The sequence below is a fragment of the Palaemon carinicauda genome, chromosome 18 (assembly GCF_036898095.1).
Source record: "Palaemon carinicauda isolate YSFRI2023 chromosome 18, ASM3689809v2, whole genome shotgun sequence".
NCBI classification, from domain to species: Eukaryota; Metazoa; Arthropoda; class Malacostraca; order Decapoda; family Palaemonidae; genus Palaemon; species Palaemon carinicauda.
In genome coordinates, this window is record NC_090742.1 from 49,221,901 (window position 1) to 49,241,173 (window position 19,273).

General features: G+C 41.0%; 1 protein-coding gene across 4 annotated transcripts in view; it reads left to right on the plus strand.

Annotated features, from left to right (window-relative positions):
* Nucleotides 1-19,273, plus strand: part of TAF1B (TATA box-binding protein-associated factor RNA polymerase I subunit B) — a 411,270-nt gene that overhangs the window by 323,500 nt on the left and 68,497 nt on the right. For all 4 annotated transcript variants that reach the window (XM_068392341.1, XM_068392343.1, XM_068392342.1 and 1 more), the window contains exon 6: nucleotides 16,251-16,494. In XM_068392341.1, coding sequence (XP_068248442.1) covers nucleotides 16,251-16,494 — 244 coding nt within the window. The remainder of the gene's footprint in view (nucleotides 1-16,250; nucleotides 16,495-19,273) is intronic.

Genomic DNA, 19,273 nt, shown 5'->3' on the forward strand with positions numbered 1-19,273 from the left:
ACTGCAAATCGATTCCTACATTCAATTGTAAAAGTTTCTCTGTGCTCTTCTTCTAAAAGCTTAGTTGTATCAAACCTAGTTATTCTATCCATCTCTCTGTTGGGTGCTGTCAGTTTGAATTTCAGTGTGACAATGAGGCGCTGGTGATCACTACCAATATATACACCTTTATAGCTACTTACATTTCTCATAGTCCTCCTTCTCTCTTTATTAATGGCAATGTGAGCTATCTGATTTGTCTAGTTGCCACGTGGTGAAGTCCATGTATACCTGTGGATGTTCTTGTGTTGAAAAAGAGTACCTCCAATGACAAGATTGTTTGCTGAACAGAAACTTATGAAATGTGGTCCATTTCCATTTGCAACTTTACCAAGACCCTCGACAACCATCACATTCTCTATTCCTTGATTATTTCTTCCAACTTTAGCATTGAAGTCGCCAATCACAATTTTCTTATCTCTCCGAGGGAGCTCATCTATTACCCTCTGCAGTTCTTCATAGTATTCATCTATACTTTCTTCATGGGAATCATTAGTTGGGGCATAGCAAACTATAACACTCATATTGCACTGCTTTGATTTGAACTTTGCTATTTACAGCTAGCCACTCAGTTAATGCCTTTTTTACTCTTGGCATCATTAACATTGCTACCCATTCTCTTCCAACTCCATATGATCTTCCTGAGTAGAGTATATATATATATATATATATATATATATATATATATATATATATATACATATATATATATATATATATATATATGCATATATATATATATATATATATATATATATATATATATATATATATATATATATATATATATTTTGCCTTGGTCTAAAGCAGCCTTTCTCAACTGGGGGCCATGAGTGGACGCTGGAAAACAGCAATTCAGAATGCAGAAGTTTTGAATGTATAATTAAGGTGATGAGATTCCGGTCATAGGGGAAGAGTTTTTTATTTTAAACCATTTGCCTAATTATTTTTTTCCTTAGTGTTTAGGTCAGGATAGTGTCTGACTCAGAGTAAAGAAGGTAGCAGAGTTTACCCTCAATTTTGAAAGAGAAAACGGAGCCCACAGAGCATTCATAGAATCCATAGAACCCACACTTACCTATTCAACACCGAAATTGAACGTACTGAAAACGAAGCAGAGGCGCTCACAGAGTTGAAGGTTTCAAAAGCAATGAAGCTGGCCTCCAGTAACAGAGAAGACCTCTCCAGCTTCTGGTTGTCTGTTCAGGATGCATATCCACTACTCAGCAAGAAGGCATCCATAATGCTCATTCAATTCGCCACAATATACCTTTGCAAATCTGGATTTTCTGACCTGGCAACCATTAAAATTATGTCGAGAAACCGTCTTGATGTTGGGAACGATATTCGCCTTGTCACATGAGCCCAACAGCAAGTCTCATTAATTGTATTGTTCAGCAAAATTTTTTACTTTGATTTATAATTCTAGAGTGACGGAGTAAACAACCTAAAACAAAATCTGATTTTTTTTTCTTTTGAAGGGCAGGGGCCCACGAGTTTTTGCGACTTGGTGGGGTGGGAGGAGGGGCGGCGGCATGGGCCATCAAAGGTTGAGAAATGTTGGTCTAAAGTTTCTTTACCAATCCCCTTACAACGTGTTTCACTTAGGGCCAAGACATCCAAACTATATTTCATAAATTCACTTTCCACTTGCTGTGACTTCCTATCTGATTCATGCTTTTAACATTCCAATTACCTATTTTTCATTTTTTCTTTAGTATTTGTAAACTGTGAGATTCTTCATATCCCGCTATGCCATGGACTGGGAGCCATTCTGTCATCTTCTCTTTCCATGACTGACTAAATCCATAGAGGAATCATTGGCTAGATGCATCAAAGGATAGCCAGTTCCTTGTGATGCACAGTGCCCATCTAACTAAGACAAGTGACCCCTGCTGGACCATACTAATTCTTGTAAGATCAACCGACAGGCATCAGGACTAAAAGCCAAAGAGACAGTTTGTCCTTTGCCATAAAGCCAATCCATCACCCTGCTGCCAGTGACTTCATCAAGATTTAAGGGGGGGGCGCCCATTTCCTCCACACCCAAGCTCTCATTATTCCACGAACTTGCTCATTCGCTTATACTAGTACAACCATTGGCAAACATGGACTGCTAAGATATACCATCTATATATATGTATGTATATATATATGTATATATATATATATATATATATATATATATATATGTGTGTGTATATAATGTATATATATGTAATATATACTGTATATATATATATATATATATATATATATATATATATATATTTATATACATAAATATGTATATATATATATATATATATATATATATATATATATATATATATATATATATATATATATATATATACAGTATATATATATATATATATATATATATATATATATATGTATATATATATATATATATATATATATATATATACTGTATATATATTGACAAAGAATGTCAGTTTATAAAAACAATTAAAGTAAGGAGAGTCGTGGTCAGAAAAAAACAAGCGATTAAGCTTCAATAACAGTGTATATTCCAGAGTATTTGTCACACAATGAGCACAGAACCTTTGATTATAACTTTTTTTCAAATTTCAATTGAGAGTGCGGATCTCTTGAACTAGGAACAACTTAATTGACTCTCCTATTAATAGTTCTATGTATTCTTACTCAAATCTCAACTCTGAATTATCAACTAAACACTGTAGAGTTACTGTTAACCAAGTCACGCAAGAGGGAATGGGGATACAGAAGGACAACATTAACTCCACATGTTTAAAGTCTAAATCACTAAAGAAAACTGTACTAAAAAGAGGTAGTGCTTTATCATTTCTGGTGTTCTTCTCAGAGGTACTCTTCTTTTCCCCATATTCCCCACTTCCCTATCCTTATCCGTCGTCGTCGTCCCCATGCTATTCGTTTCGTGAGATTATCTGGGCCTGCTGCTTGGTGATGGGCGGTCAGAGCCTTTCCTCTGGATAGTAGTGAAGCCCAGCGTCGAATGGAAGATGCTTGTACTGCTTATTGCAAAAGCCCCCACCACTTTCCTTCCTCTGGCATTTACATGAGGAATACAGAAGAGCCTCAGTTTGTCTATGCTTAGTCAACAATTTTATCCCGACAGCTTGCGCAAGAGAGACTCACAAATGTTTCTCACAGGGTCTTGGGTCACCATTCCCATGGCCCTTCTTCTAACGGTTATGCGGGACATCATTAGATATTTTGTTATTCACAAATTTATGTGACAATGTCCCCCCCCACTAAATTTCAAACTCAACAGACTCTGAGAACAACAAATTTACTTTTAAAAGAAGAATAACACTATTGGCTTGGAAAAAACATTCCCACGGAATTTAGAAAGTCCTAAAGAGTAAGACACGATTTGGAGACAAGCCTTGCCCAACAAAACATGGGTAAACAAAACATAGAATTAATTTAATTCAACACTAACAGATGTGCGTGATTACACTACATTATTTAAAATAAAACTTGGAGAAAAAAGATTGGTTATCAGTCTTTAACATCTACCGTTTAAAAATCATATGAACAAAAATAATTCATATTGGAGTATATATGGCACTGTGTAATATCAAAACACAAAATCATAGAATAAACTCAAGAGTAGGTACAACAGAACATAACTTCTTATCCCAAGATACTGAACTCAATCTAATCCCTCGGGTAATTAGTGAATGCAATTAACGAACTATGGGTTAGGCAAGCAATCTCCTACACATTAGGCATACAACTGGACCTGGACCTCTCCCCTGAGTTTGAAAGAGATCTAGGATGTAGCACAGGCTTACACAAGCATGACACACAATGCTTACACAGTTTACCCCAAAAATCATCATGTTACCAAAAAAAAAAAAAAAAAAATCTTAGGATCATAAGTCATGACAAAATAATGATAATAAACATAATGGTAAGAGTAAAATCAATAAAAGTATGATCAATGAAAGTGGACATCTGAACCAACATCTACACTCTCTAGGTATACTTGGAGCCCCCCCTAGCCACCCCCACTGCTGAGGTAGTTATCATTTTCGTCTTCTACTACTCATATTCGGCCGCTTATGTGGGTGAAATTGCAGGGATCACACGTGCTGCAACTGGCCTGTAACTGATGAAGGCTCACCTACCCCTGCCTGAAGGTGGGGGACTACATTGAGAACATGCACTACAAAAGCCAAACTTCAATAATAGGCATCAAACTCTACTCTAACTCTTAATTACATTTGGAATGTCAATGATTCCCCAATTTAATCCATCCCCGCCAGTCTTTACTAAGTCGCATTGTATCAATCATAGTCAGTTATAGTGAAGTAACATTCATATGCCACTCTAAGAGTGATACAAACATCAAAAACAGAAATCACCTCTTAATTCTAATCCCTCTCTCTTTAAGAACCAGTGGCACACACACACACTCTCTCTCTCTCTCTCTCTCTCTCTCTCTCTCTCTCTCTCTCTCTCTCTCTCTCTCTCTCTCTCTCTCTCTCTCTCTCAAATACAGAAACAAAGATACTACACTACATCTGTACAAATCACTAGTAAGACGTCATCTAGAATACGGAGTCCATTTCTGGGCTCCAAGTATTCAGAAGGATATAGATACTATTATTTTTATTAGATAGACAGGATGCAATACAAACTAGGACCACCAAATTAGTTCCAACACTAAGGCAATTTGGATATCGAAGGAGAATGGAATGTTTGAGCTTATTTTATCTACAAACTCGACGACTAAAGGGACATTTAATAGAGGCATTCAAACTTCTTAAAGGTATAACAAATGTAGATTACAACAATCTATTCGTGCTTAGCACAAATCAGTCCAGAGGTAACAGATACAAACTGGTATTGAAAAGATACAACACCACTCAATTATTATTATTATTATTACTTGCTAAGTTACAACCCTAGTTGGAAAAGCAGGATGCTATAAGCCTAGGGGCTCCAACAGGGAAAATATCTTAGTGAGGAAAGGAAACAAGGACAATTGAATATTTTAAGAACTGTAACAATATTCAAATAAATATTTCCTATATAAACTATAAAAAACTTGAATAAAACAAAAGGAAGAGAAATAAGAAGGAATAGTGTGCCTGAGTGTACCCTCAAGCAAGAGAACTCGTGCCCAAGACAGTGGAAGACCATGGTACAGAGGCTATGGCACTACCCAAGACTAGAGAACCATGGTTTGATTTTTGAGTGTCCTTCTCCTAGAAGAGCTGCTTACCACTCAATGTGACTTTCTTTACATACAAAATAGCAAATACTTGGAATAGACTTCCAGAGGATATGGTAAACAGTAATACGGTAAACAAGTTCAAGAATAAGTTAGACCAGATCACGAGATGCTTTAACTAAACCGCTCTACCAAAGAGCTAATGGATTCTCTGTGGAAGAACTAAAAAGTTTTTGAGACATCCAAAATCCTTGTAACACTCTCTCTCTCTCTCTCTCTCTCTCTCTCTCTCTCTCTCTCTCTCTCTCTCTCTCTCTCTCTCTCTATCGACGGCCACAACTCCTCATGTGCGGTACGTGTAAAAATTCAGCTGACACTCATTCTTCTCATCATGAAAATCTTCACAAAGAATGACGTTACCCAACACTCAAATCTGAGAGCGTTAAAATTTCAACATCACCCAGTTAGAGCAAATTATCTACAGTGTTGGCTTAACTTTTCAAATAACTGAATTGTTTCCCCTTTATATACGTGTTATTTGGTTCTGAAAATTTTTCTCTGGTTCAACCAATCCCAGGATATTGAGATTACTACATATTCTTCGTAACATCTTTTAACTCAACTGAAATCCCACAATGGCAATGGGAACTCAAACCATGAAAAATAAATTAACATAAGAAATCATCAACACAATAATCAGAAAACTTGCACATTATGTCAATACAAATACTTAAAATACTAATGTCATACTCATAAAGTATACATATCATACAAATATGTATCTCCAAGAAAAATAAATATCAAATACATGGCAATGAAATAAAAAAACTTCTCATCTCGAACAACATTCATGCACGCAAGTTCGTTGATTTCCCTAATTTTACATTGAAATTACTTGGTTAAACTTACACTCACAACTCAAAAAGAAACCGATATAATTAGGCATCATTTTATTCCTTTTATCCTTTCTACTACAATGCCAGATAGCATCTAACAATAATCAATTCTTTACTTTTTACCATCTTTTATGACACACCAATTCTCTCAAGGGTTTGGAAGACAATATTTATTATTCTTGCATATAGGTCAAAGAAACTTGTTACTTCAAAATATTCATTTTTTCAACATCTAAACTTACACACAGTGCTTGCCTACTTAGTGTCTGATACGTCATAATGCTTAACCCAGGGATTCCTACAGACTCAACATTAACTTCGTTCATTTCATTTGAACTCAAATCTTGCAGTCTTTAAATTTGAAGTACATTCATGCTCCCAGTTAAATCATCTGTTGTTTTTCAAAATGATCCGGTGCCATTGCCGGGTTTCACCTGAATCTGACCCTAATTTGTCTGGATATCAATAATCAGAACGAAGCATAAGTGACTCAAATTATTTACAGAACTCTTGAATTGGGTCGAGTTAAATGCAAGATCTTTTATATCGCGCACTCGTGTCAAATAATTAATTGTTTAACAGGCAACTGGAATTCCTCCTACTTTACACTAACAATTTCATGTTCATCTATCAATACAGTCTCGGATGATAACTTAGGCTGGTCTACACTATCAGTGGGCACCTGTGGTTTCTGAGTATGGTAACAGAGAGTACGTGAAAAATGACAGTGTAGACTCAAACAAATGACGCACTACCCATGAATGAGGCATTACTTGAGCGAAGTATACTGTATATTTAAGCATGGCCACCTGTGTTACAACTTACATACCCAGTGCTTTAGTACCTGGCTAATCTCACTGAATGATGGATAGCGCCGCTTCAGCTGTACCCATTGTTAGCGATGTACCCTTTGAATGGACAAAAAAACATAACATTACACCTATGTTCTGTAAAATATGTGGACTAAAAGAAAAAGAATTTAAAAGCAAGAGCATATGATGGAGCTGTGCTTGTTGGTGAAGGAAGTTTGCAAAATGCATCCTTAAGATTGTCGTGAAAAAAATAAACACTTTGCATACTCAATACATTTTTGGGCTCCAGCCATGTCGACGTAATGCAAGGTCCTTCCGGTAGCTTCCTACTGTTTAATATTTGTGCGAGTGATATTTCAAGAGAATTAACGTCAGGTATCACGGGGTTCTAACCCCTGGAACAACTATCTTAAGATATCGTGTATAATCAGGGACGTATCCATAGATAACCATAAATATCTGCACCCCAAACAGACTTAACCCAGTCTAGGAATCTAAGAAGAAGGATAGGTGAGGAGCCATTACATATCATCTCCCCTCATAGTACTGTCCGTCTCTAATGAACCCATTCCTTTTGTTCGCAGCGTTCCTACTTCGTTGTTGACTTTTGGGTGCGCCCCTTTATCAGCTTTTTTGGAGTAATTCCTCGCATGATGGCCTCCTCTTCGTCGTCTAAGTTGAGTACCCTCTTCTTTTACAGTTTGATTTAGCTTTGACTGCTTTAGATCCCCTCAGGGAGTGGTTAATTAACTTTTTTAGGCGATGAGGGAGCCGGGTGCTCCGAGTCCAGCTAGCCATTTGGCGCCATGTCGCGTACTCGACCGCCCTTTTTATTTCGTGTTCATTTAGTCTTATTTCACTAGTATCACATTAGCTAGCTTTATTTTAGCATTACGATACCTTGGGCTCTGTTTTGGCCATTTTACCTTTAGAGGGTTTTTACTGAGCCCCTATGCTTGCCTGCCTTCGATCCCCCGGTTTTTTCGACTTATTAGGCATAGCCTAGCCCTCGGCGAATCCGTTGGTCCGCCATGCTGCATTCGCTCGTGATCTCCCATGCTAGGATTGTGCAGTCCATTGGAGCTCCCCTTTGCGAAGGGTGATCTCACCATGTCGGTGCGCCGACTTACCTGTACTGCCGTTCCCTCCTAGCCTCTGGGATTTCTCGATCGACCTGCGGCATCGACCTATTATTTTTAGTCTAGCCCTCATCGGCGATCCGTTGATCCGCCATGCTGCATTCGCTCGTGATCTATCATACTAGGACTGCACAGTCCATTGGAGCTCCCCTTTGGGAATAGTGCTCTCAACATGTCGGTGTGCCGACTTACATGTACTGCCGTTACCTCCTAGCCTCTGAGATTTCTCTATCGGCCTACAGCTGCCGTCTCTGACGGCGTGGCATTTATTTTAGAGTCTTTCTAACCTTTCCTGGGATTCAGGGTGCGGCGGCCTAGAGTGTCTCTGTCTAGAGACGCTTCCTTGTTGGGATAACCCTCGGATTGAATCCAGATTTCTTTCTGAGCCTGACTTCCTTGCCGTCGCCTCTGTTCTGGGGATTGTTAAGGAATGCTCATTTGGTGCATGGGTATAGCTACCCCATTCCGTCACCTCTCTTTATATCCTGGCCTTTCCGGGACGGACGTTGCATGAATTTTATCATTATGCTGCTGTGTATTTGCATTTGTTGATCGTGGGGGTTGGTTCCTTCTGGGATCTGACCCTTCCATGGCCATCGGCATACTTCTCCCTGAGGGGTAAGCTATCAGACTAACAGCAGTGCTGGTACCTAACGGCTTTGCCACCACCTATTGGCGCACTATCCTATGGTACCTGTACTGGCGATGTGTCGCTACTTACGGCAGTGCCGCCACCGGTGACACTGCCTTCACCTGTGGCACGGTGTTTTCTGCAGGAACCCATGCCGTTTATCTCCAGGAACCCATGCCATTTACCTTTGCCCCTTACGGTGTTGCCGTTACTGGCGGCAGGCCTTGTACTTGTCTATGAGAGTGGTTGACTGTGCCAGCGCCTTAAGACACATAGGATGCTGGCGGCAATGCTGTTAACCCTAGCGCTGCCGGTACTTACAGCAACGCTGGTACATTTAGGGTACATGCCTTTGGCAGTGCCTGTACCTAACGGCTTTGTCGCCAACTATCGACGCATTATACTCTTCTATACTGTAGTACCCGTAGCGGCGATACGTCGCTGCTTACGGCAGTGCCGCCACTGGCGACTCTGCCTTCACCTTTAGCAAAGTATTTTCTGCAAAAGCCTTTGCCCGCTATCTCCACCGCCCTTTGGCACTATTGCCCCTGATGGCATTGCTGTTACTGGCGGCGGGGTTAGTACTAGTCTACGAGAGTGGATGTCTGTACCAGTGCCTTAGGGCACATAGTACATTGGCAGTAATGCCGTTACCCCCCACTGGCGCTACTGGTACTTCCGGCAACACCAGTACTTATAGGGCACATGCCTTTCTGTCCTTTTTATCTGAGACCATCTTACCTAAACTAAGATGGGTTCTCTACTGACTGTAGGTGAATTCAACTACAGGTCAACATAAAGCCCTTACTCCAACTTTTGAGGCTTCTTTATGTATGCTTGGCCTGGGAACTCCTTTTACGAAAGGTCTTCTAGGCTCCTGCTTGGAAATAACCGCTACATATGGTTATTGGTTTTCTATCTTTGTTCATTTCCCTCTGAGGGTGTAGATTGGATAGATGGGTGATAACTCTATAGGGTAGTTCCCACTCCCGGGTCTTCCCTAATTGAGGTTATCAATCTGTTGTTATAGCCTTGGGTTGCTATAGACTCTTGCTCATTAATCGATGCGTTGATTGCTTAAACTATTAAGTTTACCTTCACTGTTGCCTTCTAATTGGCCATTTTTCTGCAGAGATATAGAAGCGACGGTTCTTTTCATGAGCACCCCACCCCCTCTTTGGGCCTATAGCAACGGACTTTAAGGAGGGTATTTTTTCCAATCACACCTCCTTCAATAAGGGAATGGACATTTCGTACTTTATCTCCTCCTTTCTCACCAACTGCATTTACACACAATTTGGGGATTACTATTCCCTCAATTGTCAACATAGAATGTTAAGAACCCATTTCTTTCAGCTTTTGGTGACTGTTAGAGGACGTACTACTTATTTGAACCCTTTTCTCCTTACAGGCGGTGCCTATGACGGAGATGCCCTGTAGAGTGCAGATTTGTGTCAGGACTGTGAGGTATCCTTGTGGTCCCGATAATTGCCGCACACATGCGAAATGTCGGAGGATGAAGGGTCCAGTATGGTACTGGGACCATCAGGATTGTAGTTTTTGTAAGGACATACTTCAATCCGGATGGGTCTCAAAGGATACCACCGATGACAACCGTGTGTTCTTCCCGTTGTCACTTCGCACCTAAGTAAGAGGGTTCGAGAAGACGATGGAGTTTAATGAAGAACCCCTCCCTTCGGTGGATGAGTCTTACTGCCAGAGGTGGATGAGGTAAGCCTGGGGATCATCAAGGATTCAGTGGTGTCCATCACTTTATCCCTCACTATGACAACGGCCTCCCGGTCTACGGTGACGATTACTTCTTCAGTGACGGGGGCTGTTCCTGCCTTTTTTCCCGCCAACATCTGCTGGGCTCCTGGAGCCCCTCAGTTCCCGAGTACCTCAGGTACTACAATGGATCCGGTACTTATGGCTAACATGAAAGCCTTCATGGAGGGGAATTAGTAATACCAGTTGATGATGTTCAAGGCCTCAGGTGAAGAGATCCAGGCCTTGAAGAAGCAAGAAGAGTCGACTAGGGATAAGGTCATTGCATGCACCAATGAAGACGGCAGGGTGTATCAATATACAGCTTGTCACCTTCGGGAAGAGGTTGGCCACCTTTTTGGTTCCGCACAATATGGTCTTCCCCTTTGCCTCGAAGAGCTACGCAGAAATGGAGAAAGCCATCTGTGAGGGTAAGCCTCTCCCAGCTTTGGAAGAGTACACACCAGTTTCACTTGTCCTACCACATGATGCTGTCCACTGGACCAATGTCCAGTTTACTTTTGCTGAAGTTAACTGGATAAAGATGCGGCCGGCCGCCAATTTCATGAGAAGCTGCCCATGATTCCCGAACACCTTCTTAAGTCTGAGTCGTAGGCCAGAGAAATGTTGTCAGCGTCAATTTCTCTGTAGTGCTTCATGGAAATGATGATCTGGAATTTTGTAGATGCCTCAGTCTTTTCCTTGTTGACGAAAACTCATCTTGCCACCTTTATGAAGGACCTATATGCTTATTTTCAGGTTTGTTGAGCCTGTAGAAAGCATGTACTTGCCACAGCTGCCATCTGCCATGAGCCGAAACGTTTCATTACCTCTAGCATTTGGGGAAAAGACCTGTTTCTTTAGAGGATGGTGAAGGTGGTCTCGGATAAGGCTGTCGCAGAGCTCAAGAGCCTTTTCCAGAATTGTGGGATCTCATTGAAGAGGAAGTTCACCCCTAGGAGCGGCCCACAACCCAAGAGGTCTCGTAAACTGACTTATCATCAGAAGTCATTTGCTCCTCCTCATGCCGCCATCCTTCAAACTGTCTACGCTGTGCCCTAACAAGTGGTGTCACAGTCCCCGGCCTTCAACCCTGTGTATGAGTAAGAGTCGTCTTCCGAGGACATCCTGACAGAGGAGACAAGTCCAGGGGTCGTGGACATCGAAACGGCAGTGGAGGAAGAGGTTCACGTCTTCAACACAAATAACGAAGGTCTCCCGATATGGGGACGTCTGGCCTTGTTCAAGGATTGTGGGTTCTTCAGTCCTTTGACACAGAGCGTCATTTCCAATGGCTTGGTTTGGAAGTGGTAACAAAGGCCACCAAAGCTGAGGAGATTCTTCCAGAAAATAATACTTTATCTGGAACAATATGTATAAGACCTTCTGAAGAGATGAGTTATCCATTGCATGAGATCTATAAGATTTCAAGGTTTTCTATTTTGCGTGCCAAAGAAGGTTTCAAGCATGCCTCGAACTTTTCTCATCTTGTCCTGTCTAAACCTGTTCGTTCAGTGCGACAGGTTCCGGATGTTGACTATTTCGCAGATACGGACCTTACCACCCTGGAGGCTTTCACTGTCTCTATAGATCTTAACGATGTCTTTTGGTATCTTCCGATAGGTCGACGCCTCTCCCCCTACCTTGGTTTCAGCGTGGAGAGAGGGGGGCAGCGTATTCAGAGCTGTGCCATTTTGGCTCAACATAGCTCCGAAAATTTTTACGAAGTTTACCGATGCAGTCGTACAACAACTTTAGGGGAAAGGCCTTCAAGTAGAGGTGTACCTGGACGACTGACTAGTGTGGGTTTCCTCGGCACTGAGTGCTTGGAAGCAGCGACTCGAGTTGTACGGTTCCTCCAGTCCCTTGGATTTCAGATCAACTTCAAGAAATCAAGACAGGCTCCAGCTCAAGACTTCCAGTGGTTGGAGATTCGTTGGGACCTTAAGTCTCACTCCCTATCTATTCCTCCCTCCAAGAGAAAGGAAATAGAGACGTCAGTCAGGTCCTTGATCAAGTCGGGAATGATCACCAGGCGACACCAAGAAGGGGTTCTAGGATCTTTACAATTCACCTTGGTAACGAACCCTGTCCTAAATGTACGACTCAAAGATGCAAGCAGAGTTTGGGAAAGAAGAGCCTCCAAAGTTCTTCGCGACCATCAGAAGCAGACTCTGGTTTTACAGCAAAAGCAACTTAGACCGTGGTCCACTGCTAAAAGTCTTTCACAGATGGTGCAGTTGCGCTTTACTCCTCCAGTAGTGACACTTTGTGTGGTTGGTTGGGGGGTCATGACCCACTCAAGAAAGTGCAAGGCTGTTGGTCTCAGAAATTTCAACAATCCCACATCAATATTCTGGAGTCCATGGCATTCTTCTTGTCCCTCAAGAAGTCATACTTGAAGAAGATCATTCATATCCGTCTAGACCTCGACAACAGGGTGATAGTCCATTGCATCAACATATAAGGGTCGCAGTCTCCTTAAATAAACTATATAATGATAGCCGTCTTTACGTTGGCTCAGAAGAAAGGTTGGCACTTGTCAACATCCCACTTTCAGGGAGATCAAGTCCCTGGCCTTCAAGTGGATCTGTTTGTGACGAGTCTTAACAAGATACTACCCTGGTAGGTATCATCGAACGTGGACCAAGCAGCAGTGGGCATGGACGCGATGTCCCTGGATGGGAATCGTTGGACGAAGATTTACCTGTTTCCACTATTCAACCTCTTCATGACGGTTCTGGACAAGCGTCGATCTTTCAAAGGGACGGCAGCTCTGGTGGCTCCTCTGTAGCTAAATAGCAACTGGTTTCCCATCGTCACGGATTTGAACCCTAAGTTGGTGCCGTGACCAACCCGATTCTGTCCCAGGAGGAACAGCAGGAGATTGTTTATGCTTCGTCATGGAGATTGAACAACCTTTATCTCATGATTTTTTCGCCCTAGCCCTGGGAAAGAAGTTCCAAGTTCAACGTGATAAGTGGGTATTTGCGGAAACTGTGTCGTCTAACACCATGACTCAGTATGAAACGTCATGTACAAAATGGGTCAAATACGTCAAAGACAAAAATCCAGGGTCGATTACTATGGATTTTTGTTTAGGTTTCCTGCTTGCTTTGTACGTTGAAGGTGTAGCTTCCTCCATGATTTCGTTGTACAATTCGGCCCTCACTAGACCTATACTATACACCTTTGATGTCGACTTTAACTCTGATCTCTTCAACAAAATTCCGAAGGCTTGTGCAAGGCTGCGGCCGTCGGCTCCACCGAAGCGCATCTCTTGGTCTTTGGACAAAGTTTTGCAATTCTCTTTGGACATAGACAATCAAACGGCTTCTATTCGTGATCTCACTCAGAAAGTCATCTTTTTAATTGCGTGGCTTCTGGTGCTCGTGTTAGTGACATTGTGACGCTTTCTAGAGACGAGGACCACATTGAATTTGTGGATAATGGTGAGGTTAATATATACCCTGATCCCGCTTTTCTAGCTAAGAATGAACTTCCCTCTAAATGGCGGGGTCTATGGAAAATAGTTCCCCTACCAGGGGATCCTTCCCTATGTCCAGTGCAGTGTTCAGAAGTGTATTTACTAAGAGCAGTGCAGTTTAAGGGTGGTCATATGTTTCAAAAAGAAACGAGGGGGTCTGATTTGTCTCTGAAACAGTCAAGAGCAAATATTACTTACTTTATATGAAGAGCGGACCCGGCTAGTATGACATCGGGTCACGACCCTGAGGAAATGGCTTCCTCCTTAAACTTTTTCCTGTATATATCCTTTGAGGGACTGAAGGCATATACTGATTGGAAGTCCGCTTGGATTTTCTTTGGGCATTATCTGAAGCAATTGTAGGAGATACGCCATTTTGTGGTGGCTGCGGGAAGTGTTATGAAACCTGCTGCAACGACGTAGCCCACAATGCATCCTAGGGCACTCCTCCAGCTAGTTATTAGCAGTGAGTAAACAGTTGGTTTTTGCTTCCAGGAAAAAAGGAAAAAATGCATTTAATAATTTCCTTTCCAGGTTTACATGTGTGTTTCCGATGCTGTTTGTTCCTTCAGTGCTACAGCCTAACTGTTTAAATGGTAGTTAAGCTATATCTCATTTGGTTTGGGTGATTACCCCTTTTTTGTACAGGCGTGATCATGTGTCTATTGATCCGGTTTATATTGTCATATGTTCCCTACAGTTCCTTATGTCATGTATTTGTCCCCTAATGTTACCTTATGTCTGGGTATGGACGGGATGTATTTATGTTGTACAAAAATTTTCCATATGCGGTTAATGATGGTTGCTTGTTAACCTTGGCACTGATTCTTGTGAGTGAAAGGCTGTAAATTGTTATATGCCTTTTAATTTTATGCCCTACTATTATGATTATAATTACCGTAGCGGCGATAACTTTAGTGGGACTTGTCATTATTATCCTTCCTGAACACTGAACATAATCGGAATTAGTCTCCTGGCGGGTTTTGGTTCCATACGCCTCACCTACAATGCCTCCTTTAGTTTCTGGTTCCGTAGGGTTCCCGACACTAGACTCGGGTGATTTTTCAATTACGGGGGACGGTCTTTTGGTCCTTATTACCTCCTTGTTGGACCATCATGCTTGTCAATACTGCCTCCAAACTGTTCTGGGATATATAATTGAGAGTGATTCATATGCCTTGATGGAGAAATTCTGTAAGTGCATTTCGGTATTGAGACCTCTCTCTTTGAGGCTTCCTACCAAGGCATAGGTAATTCTCTGGTACACTTCCATCAGGACGACATGACTCACGCCCAAAAAATGGATTTTGACGTAGGAAAAATCTTTTTTAGGTGAGGTAACCATGTCGTCCTGATGGCCCACCCGTCACATTGTCCCTCCCCGATACCTCATCGGATGCCTCTTGTCACACTAGTTACGCTGCTATGTGGAATAGGTTCATCAGAGACGGACTGCTATCAGGGGAGAGGATATGTAACGGCTCCTCACCTATCCTTCTCCTTAGATTCCTAGACTGGGTTAAGTCTGTTTGGGGTGTAGATATCTATGGTTATCTGCAGATACGTCCCTGATTATACATGATATCTTAGGATAGTTGTTCTGGGGGTTAGAACCCCGTGATACCTGACGGTAATTCTCTTGTAATATCACTCGCAGAAATATTATACAGTAGGAAGCTGCCGGAAGGACCTTCCATCAGGACGACATGGCTATCTCACCTAAAATAGATTTTTCCTACGTCAAAATCCGTCTAATTAACTAGAACGGGTACTCAGTTGAGTGTATACCTTTGCCTATAAGATGTATATCACAAGATAAGCAATTGAATTATGCACACTTTTACTTTAGTTTCATACAAATCAGATAGAAATTTACCACAAAATAGCAAAAAAAAATTTTTATATATATTTTCGTGACCTTAACCTTGACCTTTCGTCCAGTTGCTCCCTTAATCTAATCAAATCATCCTTAGATCATAGCCAATCATCTCAACAATTTTCATGTGATTTAGTAAAATAGTTTATGAGTTATGCAAATCACAAACACACAGACAGACATACAAACAAATCCACGCCTATCAAAACAACCTTTGCAAAGAAGTTGGCGAAGGTAATTTAAGATGAATGTGAGATCCAAGAAGTCAGATACTTACAATGATGACATTGTATATGAACCCAAGTTATGTATGCTATGTAGTTGTTTTAAAAGTTCTTGATCAAAAGCAACTTTTTTTAGACAATGCTCAAAGTGTTCCTGTTTTTAATCTACATTTTGTAATTCTTTCCAGTGTGTGTTGGAGATATGGCACTTCAGCTCATGAAGAAATTGTTTGCTGTCACCAATAAAAGTAAGATGTTTGTGTTTGGAATAGAGATGTATGCCATAGCTTCAGTTATTCGCACCCTAATAGACTACTGGGGACTTGATGATTGTGATGAATATTATTTATCCACTGCTACGAGAAAAATCAATGAAGAAATTGGAGAAAAAAGTAGTATTGCACCATTATTCTGCTGGGAAGAATGGCAAAAGTAAGTTGTTTTTATTTATCAGGAATTTTTGGTGTTCATGCTGAGGGGATTGTATTTAATTGTGTCATATGGATAGACTTAATTAGAACAGCTAGAAACTTACCCCCTGACAATTAAACTTTTATGTGACTTTCCTGTTGAATTCTAGAATAGGGATTCCAATACGACATAAAATACCAAAGAAATTTTATCTTTCTTGCTCCAGGGCCAGTGTATCAATGTGTAGAGCGCAGACTAAGATAATATAGGGGAAACCAACAGGTGCAATAGCACCCATAGGTTCAGGCACTATTGAATTTGTCCCAGCCACTCAAATGCCAAAAGATGTCTGTCAAACGATGACACCTCAATGCCGAAAACCAATACTAATGTTGGAGACAATACTACCTGAGCACTTGTTTTTGCCCAGCCATCATCTTTCATATTTGGGGGAAGACTCCCATGTCCCACAATCCTACACGAGTCCTGGGAAGTGGTAGGGTCTTGGGGATCACACAGCAACCCTACCGAAAATAAATTTTTCATAAGGGTTATGATGGTATTTGGTTCCCAAGGACTAATACCAGAGAAAAACTATAGTAGACTCATGTACTGCAAAGGTCAAGTCATCTACAACCAAATAAACTTCCAATTTATTTGTACATGAGTGAAAGAAAGACTAATAAGTCAATCATTCACTAAATAAGAGAAGAACCATGGGGAAGGAGCTAGATGTTCATCATTATTATTATTATTATTATTAAATGCTAAGCTACAACCCTAGTTGGAAAAGCAGGATGCTATAAGCCCAGGGGCCCCAACAGGGAAAATAGCCCAGTGAGGAAAGGAAATAAGGAAATAAGGAGATAAGGAAAAATAGAACATTTTAGGAATAGTAACAATATTAAAATAAATATTTCCTATTTAAAATATAAAAACTTTAACAGAACAAGAGGAAGAGAAACTAGATAGAAAAGTGTGCCCAAGTGTACCCTCAAGCAAGAGAACTCTAACCCAAGGCAGTGTAAGACCATGGTACAGAGGCTATGGCACTACCCAGGAATAGAGAACAATGGTTTTATTTTGGAGTGTCCTTCTCCTAGAAGAGCTGCTTACCATAGCTAAAGAGTCTCTTCTACCCTTACCAAGAGGAAAGTAGCCACTGAACAATTACAGTGCAGTAGTTAACCCCTTGGGTGAAGAAGAATTGTCTAGTAATCACAGTGTTGTCAGGTGTATGAGGACAGAGGAGAATCTGTAAAGGATAGGCCACACTATTCGGTGTCTGTGTAGGCAAAGGGAAAGAACCGTAACCAGAGAGAAGGGTCCTATGTAGTACTGTCTGGCCAGTCAAAGGACCCCATAACTCTCTAGCGGTAGTATCTCAACGGGCGGCTGGTGTCTGTTAAGGAACCCAGTTGAGGGGGCCCCCCTTATACATGATTTTCCCTTGTAGATGCCATGAACAAGGTAAGCACCATGTAGGCATGAAGGAAGGATGAGATTTCTATGCCAATACCAACCCATAAGGTTTTTTATGTCCTGAAATTGCATATTTGCATAAACTACCAATGAGGAAGCAATTTTTCTAACATCAAAGGTTTTAGGAATTGAGAGAGGATCTGCTTGTTTGATAAGGGAAGTTATTAGAACAAGAATAGCCTCTGTAATGAGAGACTTGTTGGTCTGGGTATTTTGAAATAAACTACCTCCTGAAAACTTAGATCCTTTTAGAAATGATTGAAGGGTAGACACCAAACATAGGTTACTATCCCTGGACTGTGAACCTGTAATATAAAGAGAATCCCACCTCTGAAAAGGCTTTTCATTTATGTCCAAAATAGGAAGTCCTGGAGTCAGAATAAGGGGATTGGCAGAGTGATGGTGAGGAGCTCCTGATCACTAATTAATGAAGTAAGCTTACTAACTAATACTTCTAAAGCTAATGCTACCAGATATAGCCTTCTGGAGTAACTCTGAGAAATAAGAGAATGGTCTATTTTGGTAAAAAAAAATTCTAACACTCTATAAAGTGAATAGGTCGCTGAAGAGGTTGGTAAGAATAGTTATTATAAAGTAAAGGACTAAGTAATCTTGTGGAACATGTTCGAGTCTATATCCATGTTAAAAGCCAGATTGAGGGGGTCATCAATGCAGATTTGTATGATAAGCTTCATATCTTCAAAAAGGTGGACCAAAAAGGAATCCAAGAACCCCAGAGTTATCTGGCGCAGGTACCTAACCCTAAGGAGGACCATCCGTGCCTTCCACACTAACTGTTATTACTGGTGGAGGAAGAACTCTTACAGCCTTCAAATATGCCACATTGTATGCTGAAAATTCTTTTCTCTTAATTTTCCAATATACAGGAGAGAAAATCAAGAGTGAGAATTCTCAGTCAGATAGGAGAAAGCAAAGATATTCCACCTCCCAACACTCTGATACAGCCATGCTGACCCAAGAGGTTGTGACCTTGGTCTCAGACACTGAAGTAGTGGAAATCATGGACTGTTCAGCCACTGTGGAGTCACGAGCACAGATGTCCCCAAGAAGTCCAGAAGGACCTTCTAAATCTTTGAAATCTTATTAGGAGGAAACAGATAAATCAATGACCATTTATTCCAGTTATAGTACAAAGCATCTCTTGCAACTAACTGAGAATCTTCACAAGCTATGTAGAACAGAAGCTTGTGAATCTCTTAAGTCATAAACAAGACCACTTTGAGATCCAGGATAATCTTTAGGATCTTTTGGAAGGAGCTCAATAAGATCCAATCTGTGTCCAAGGATGTCTTTCTGG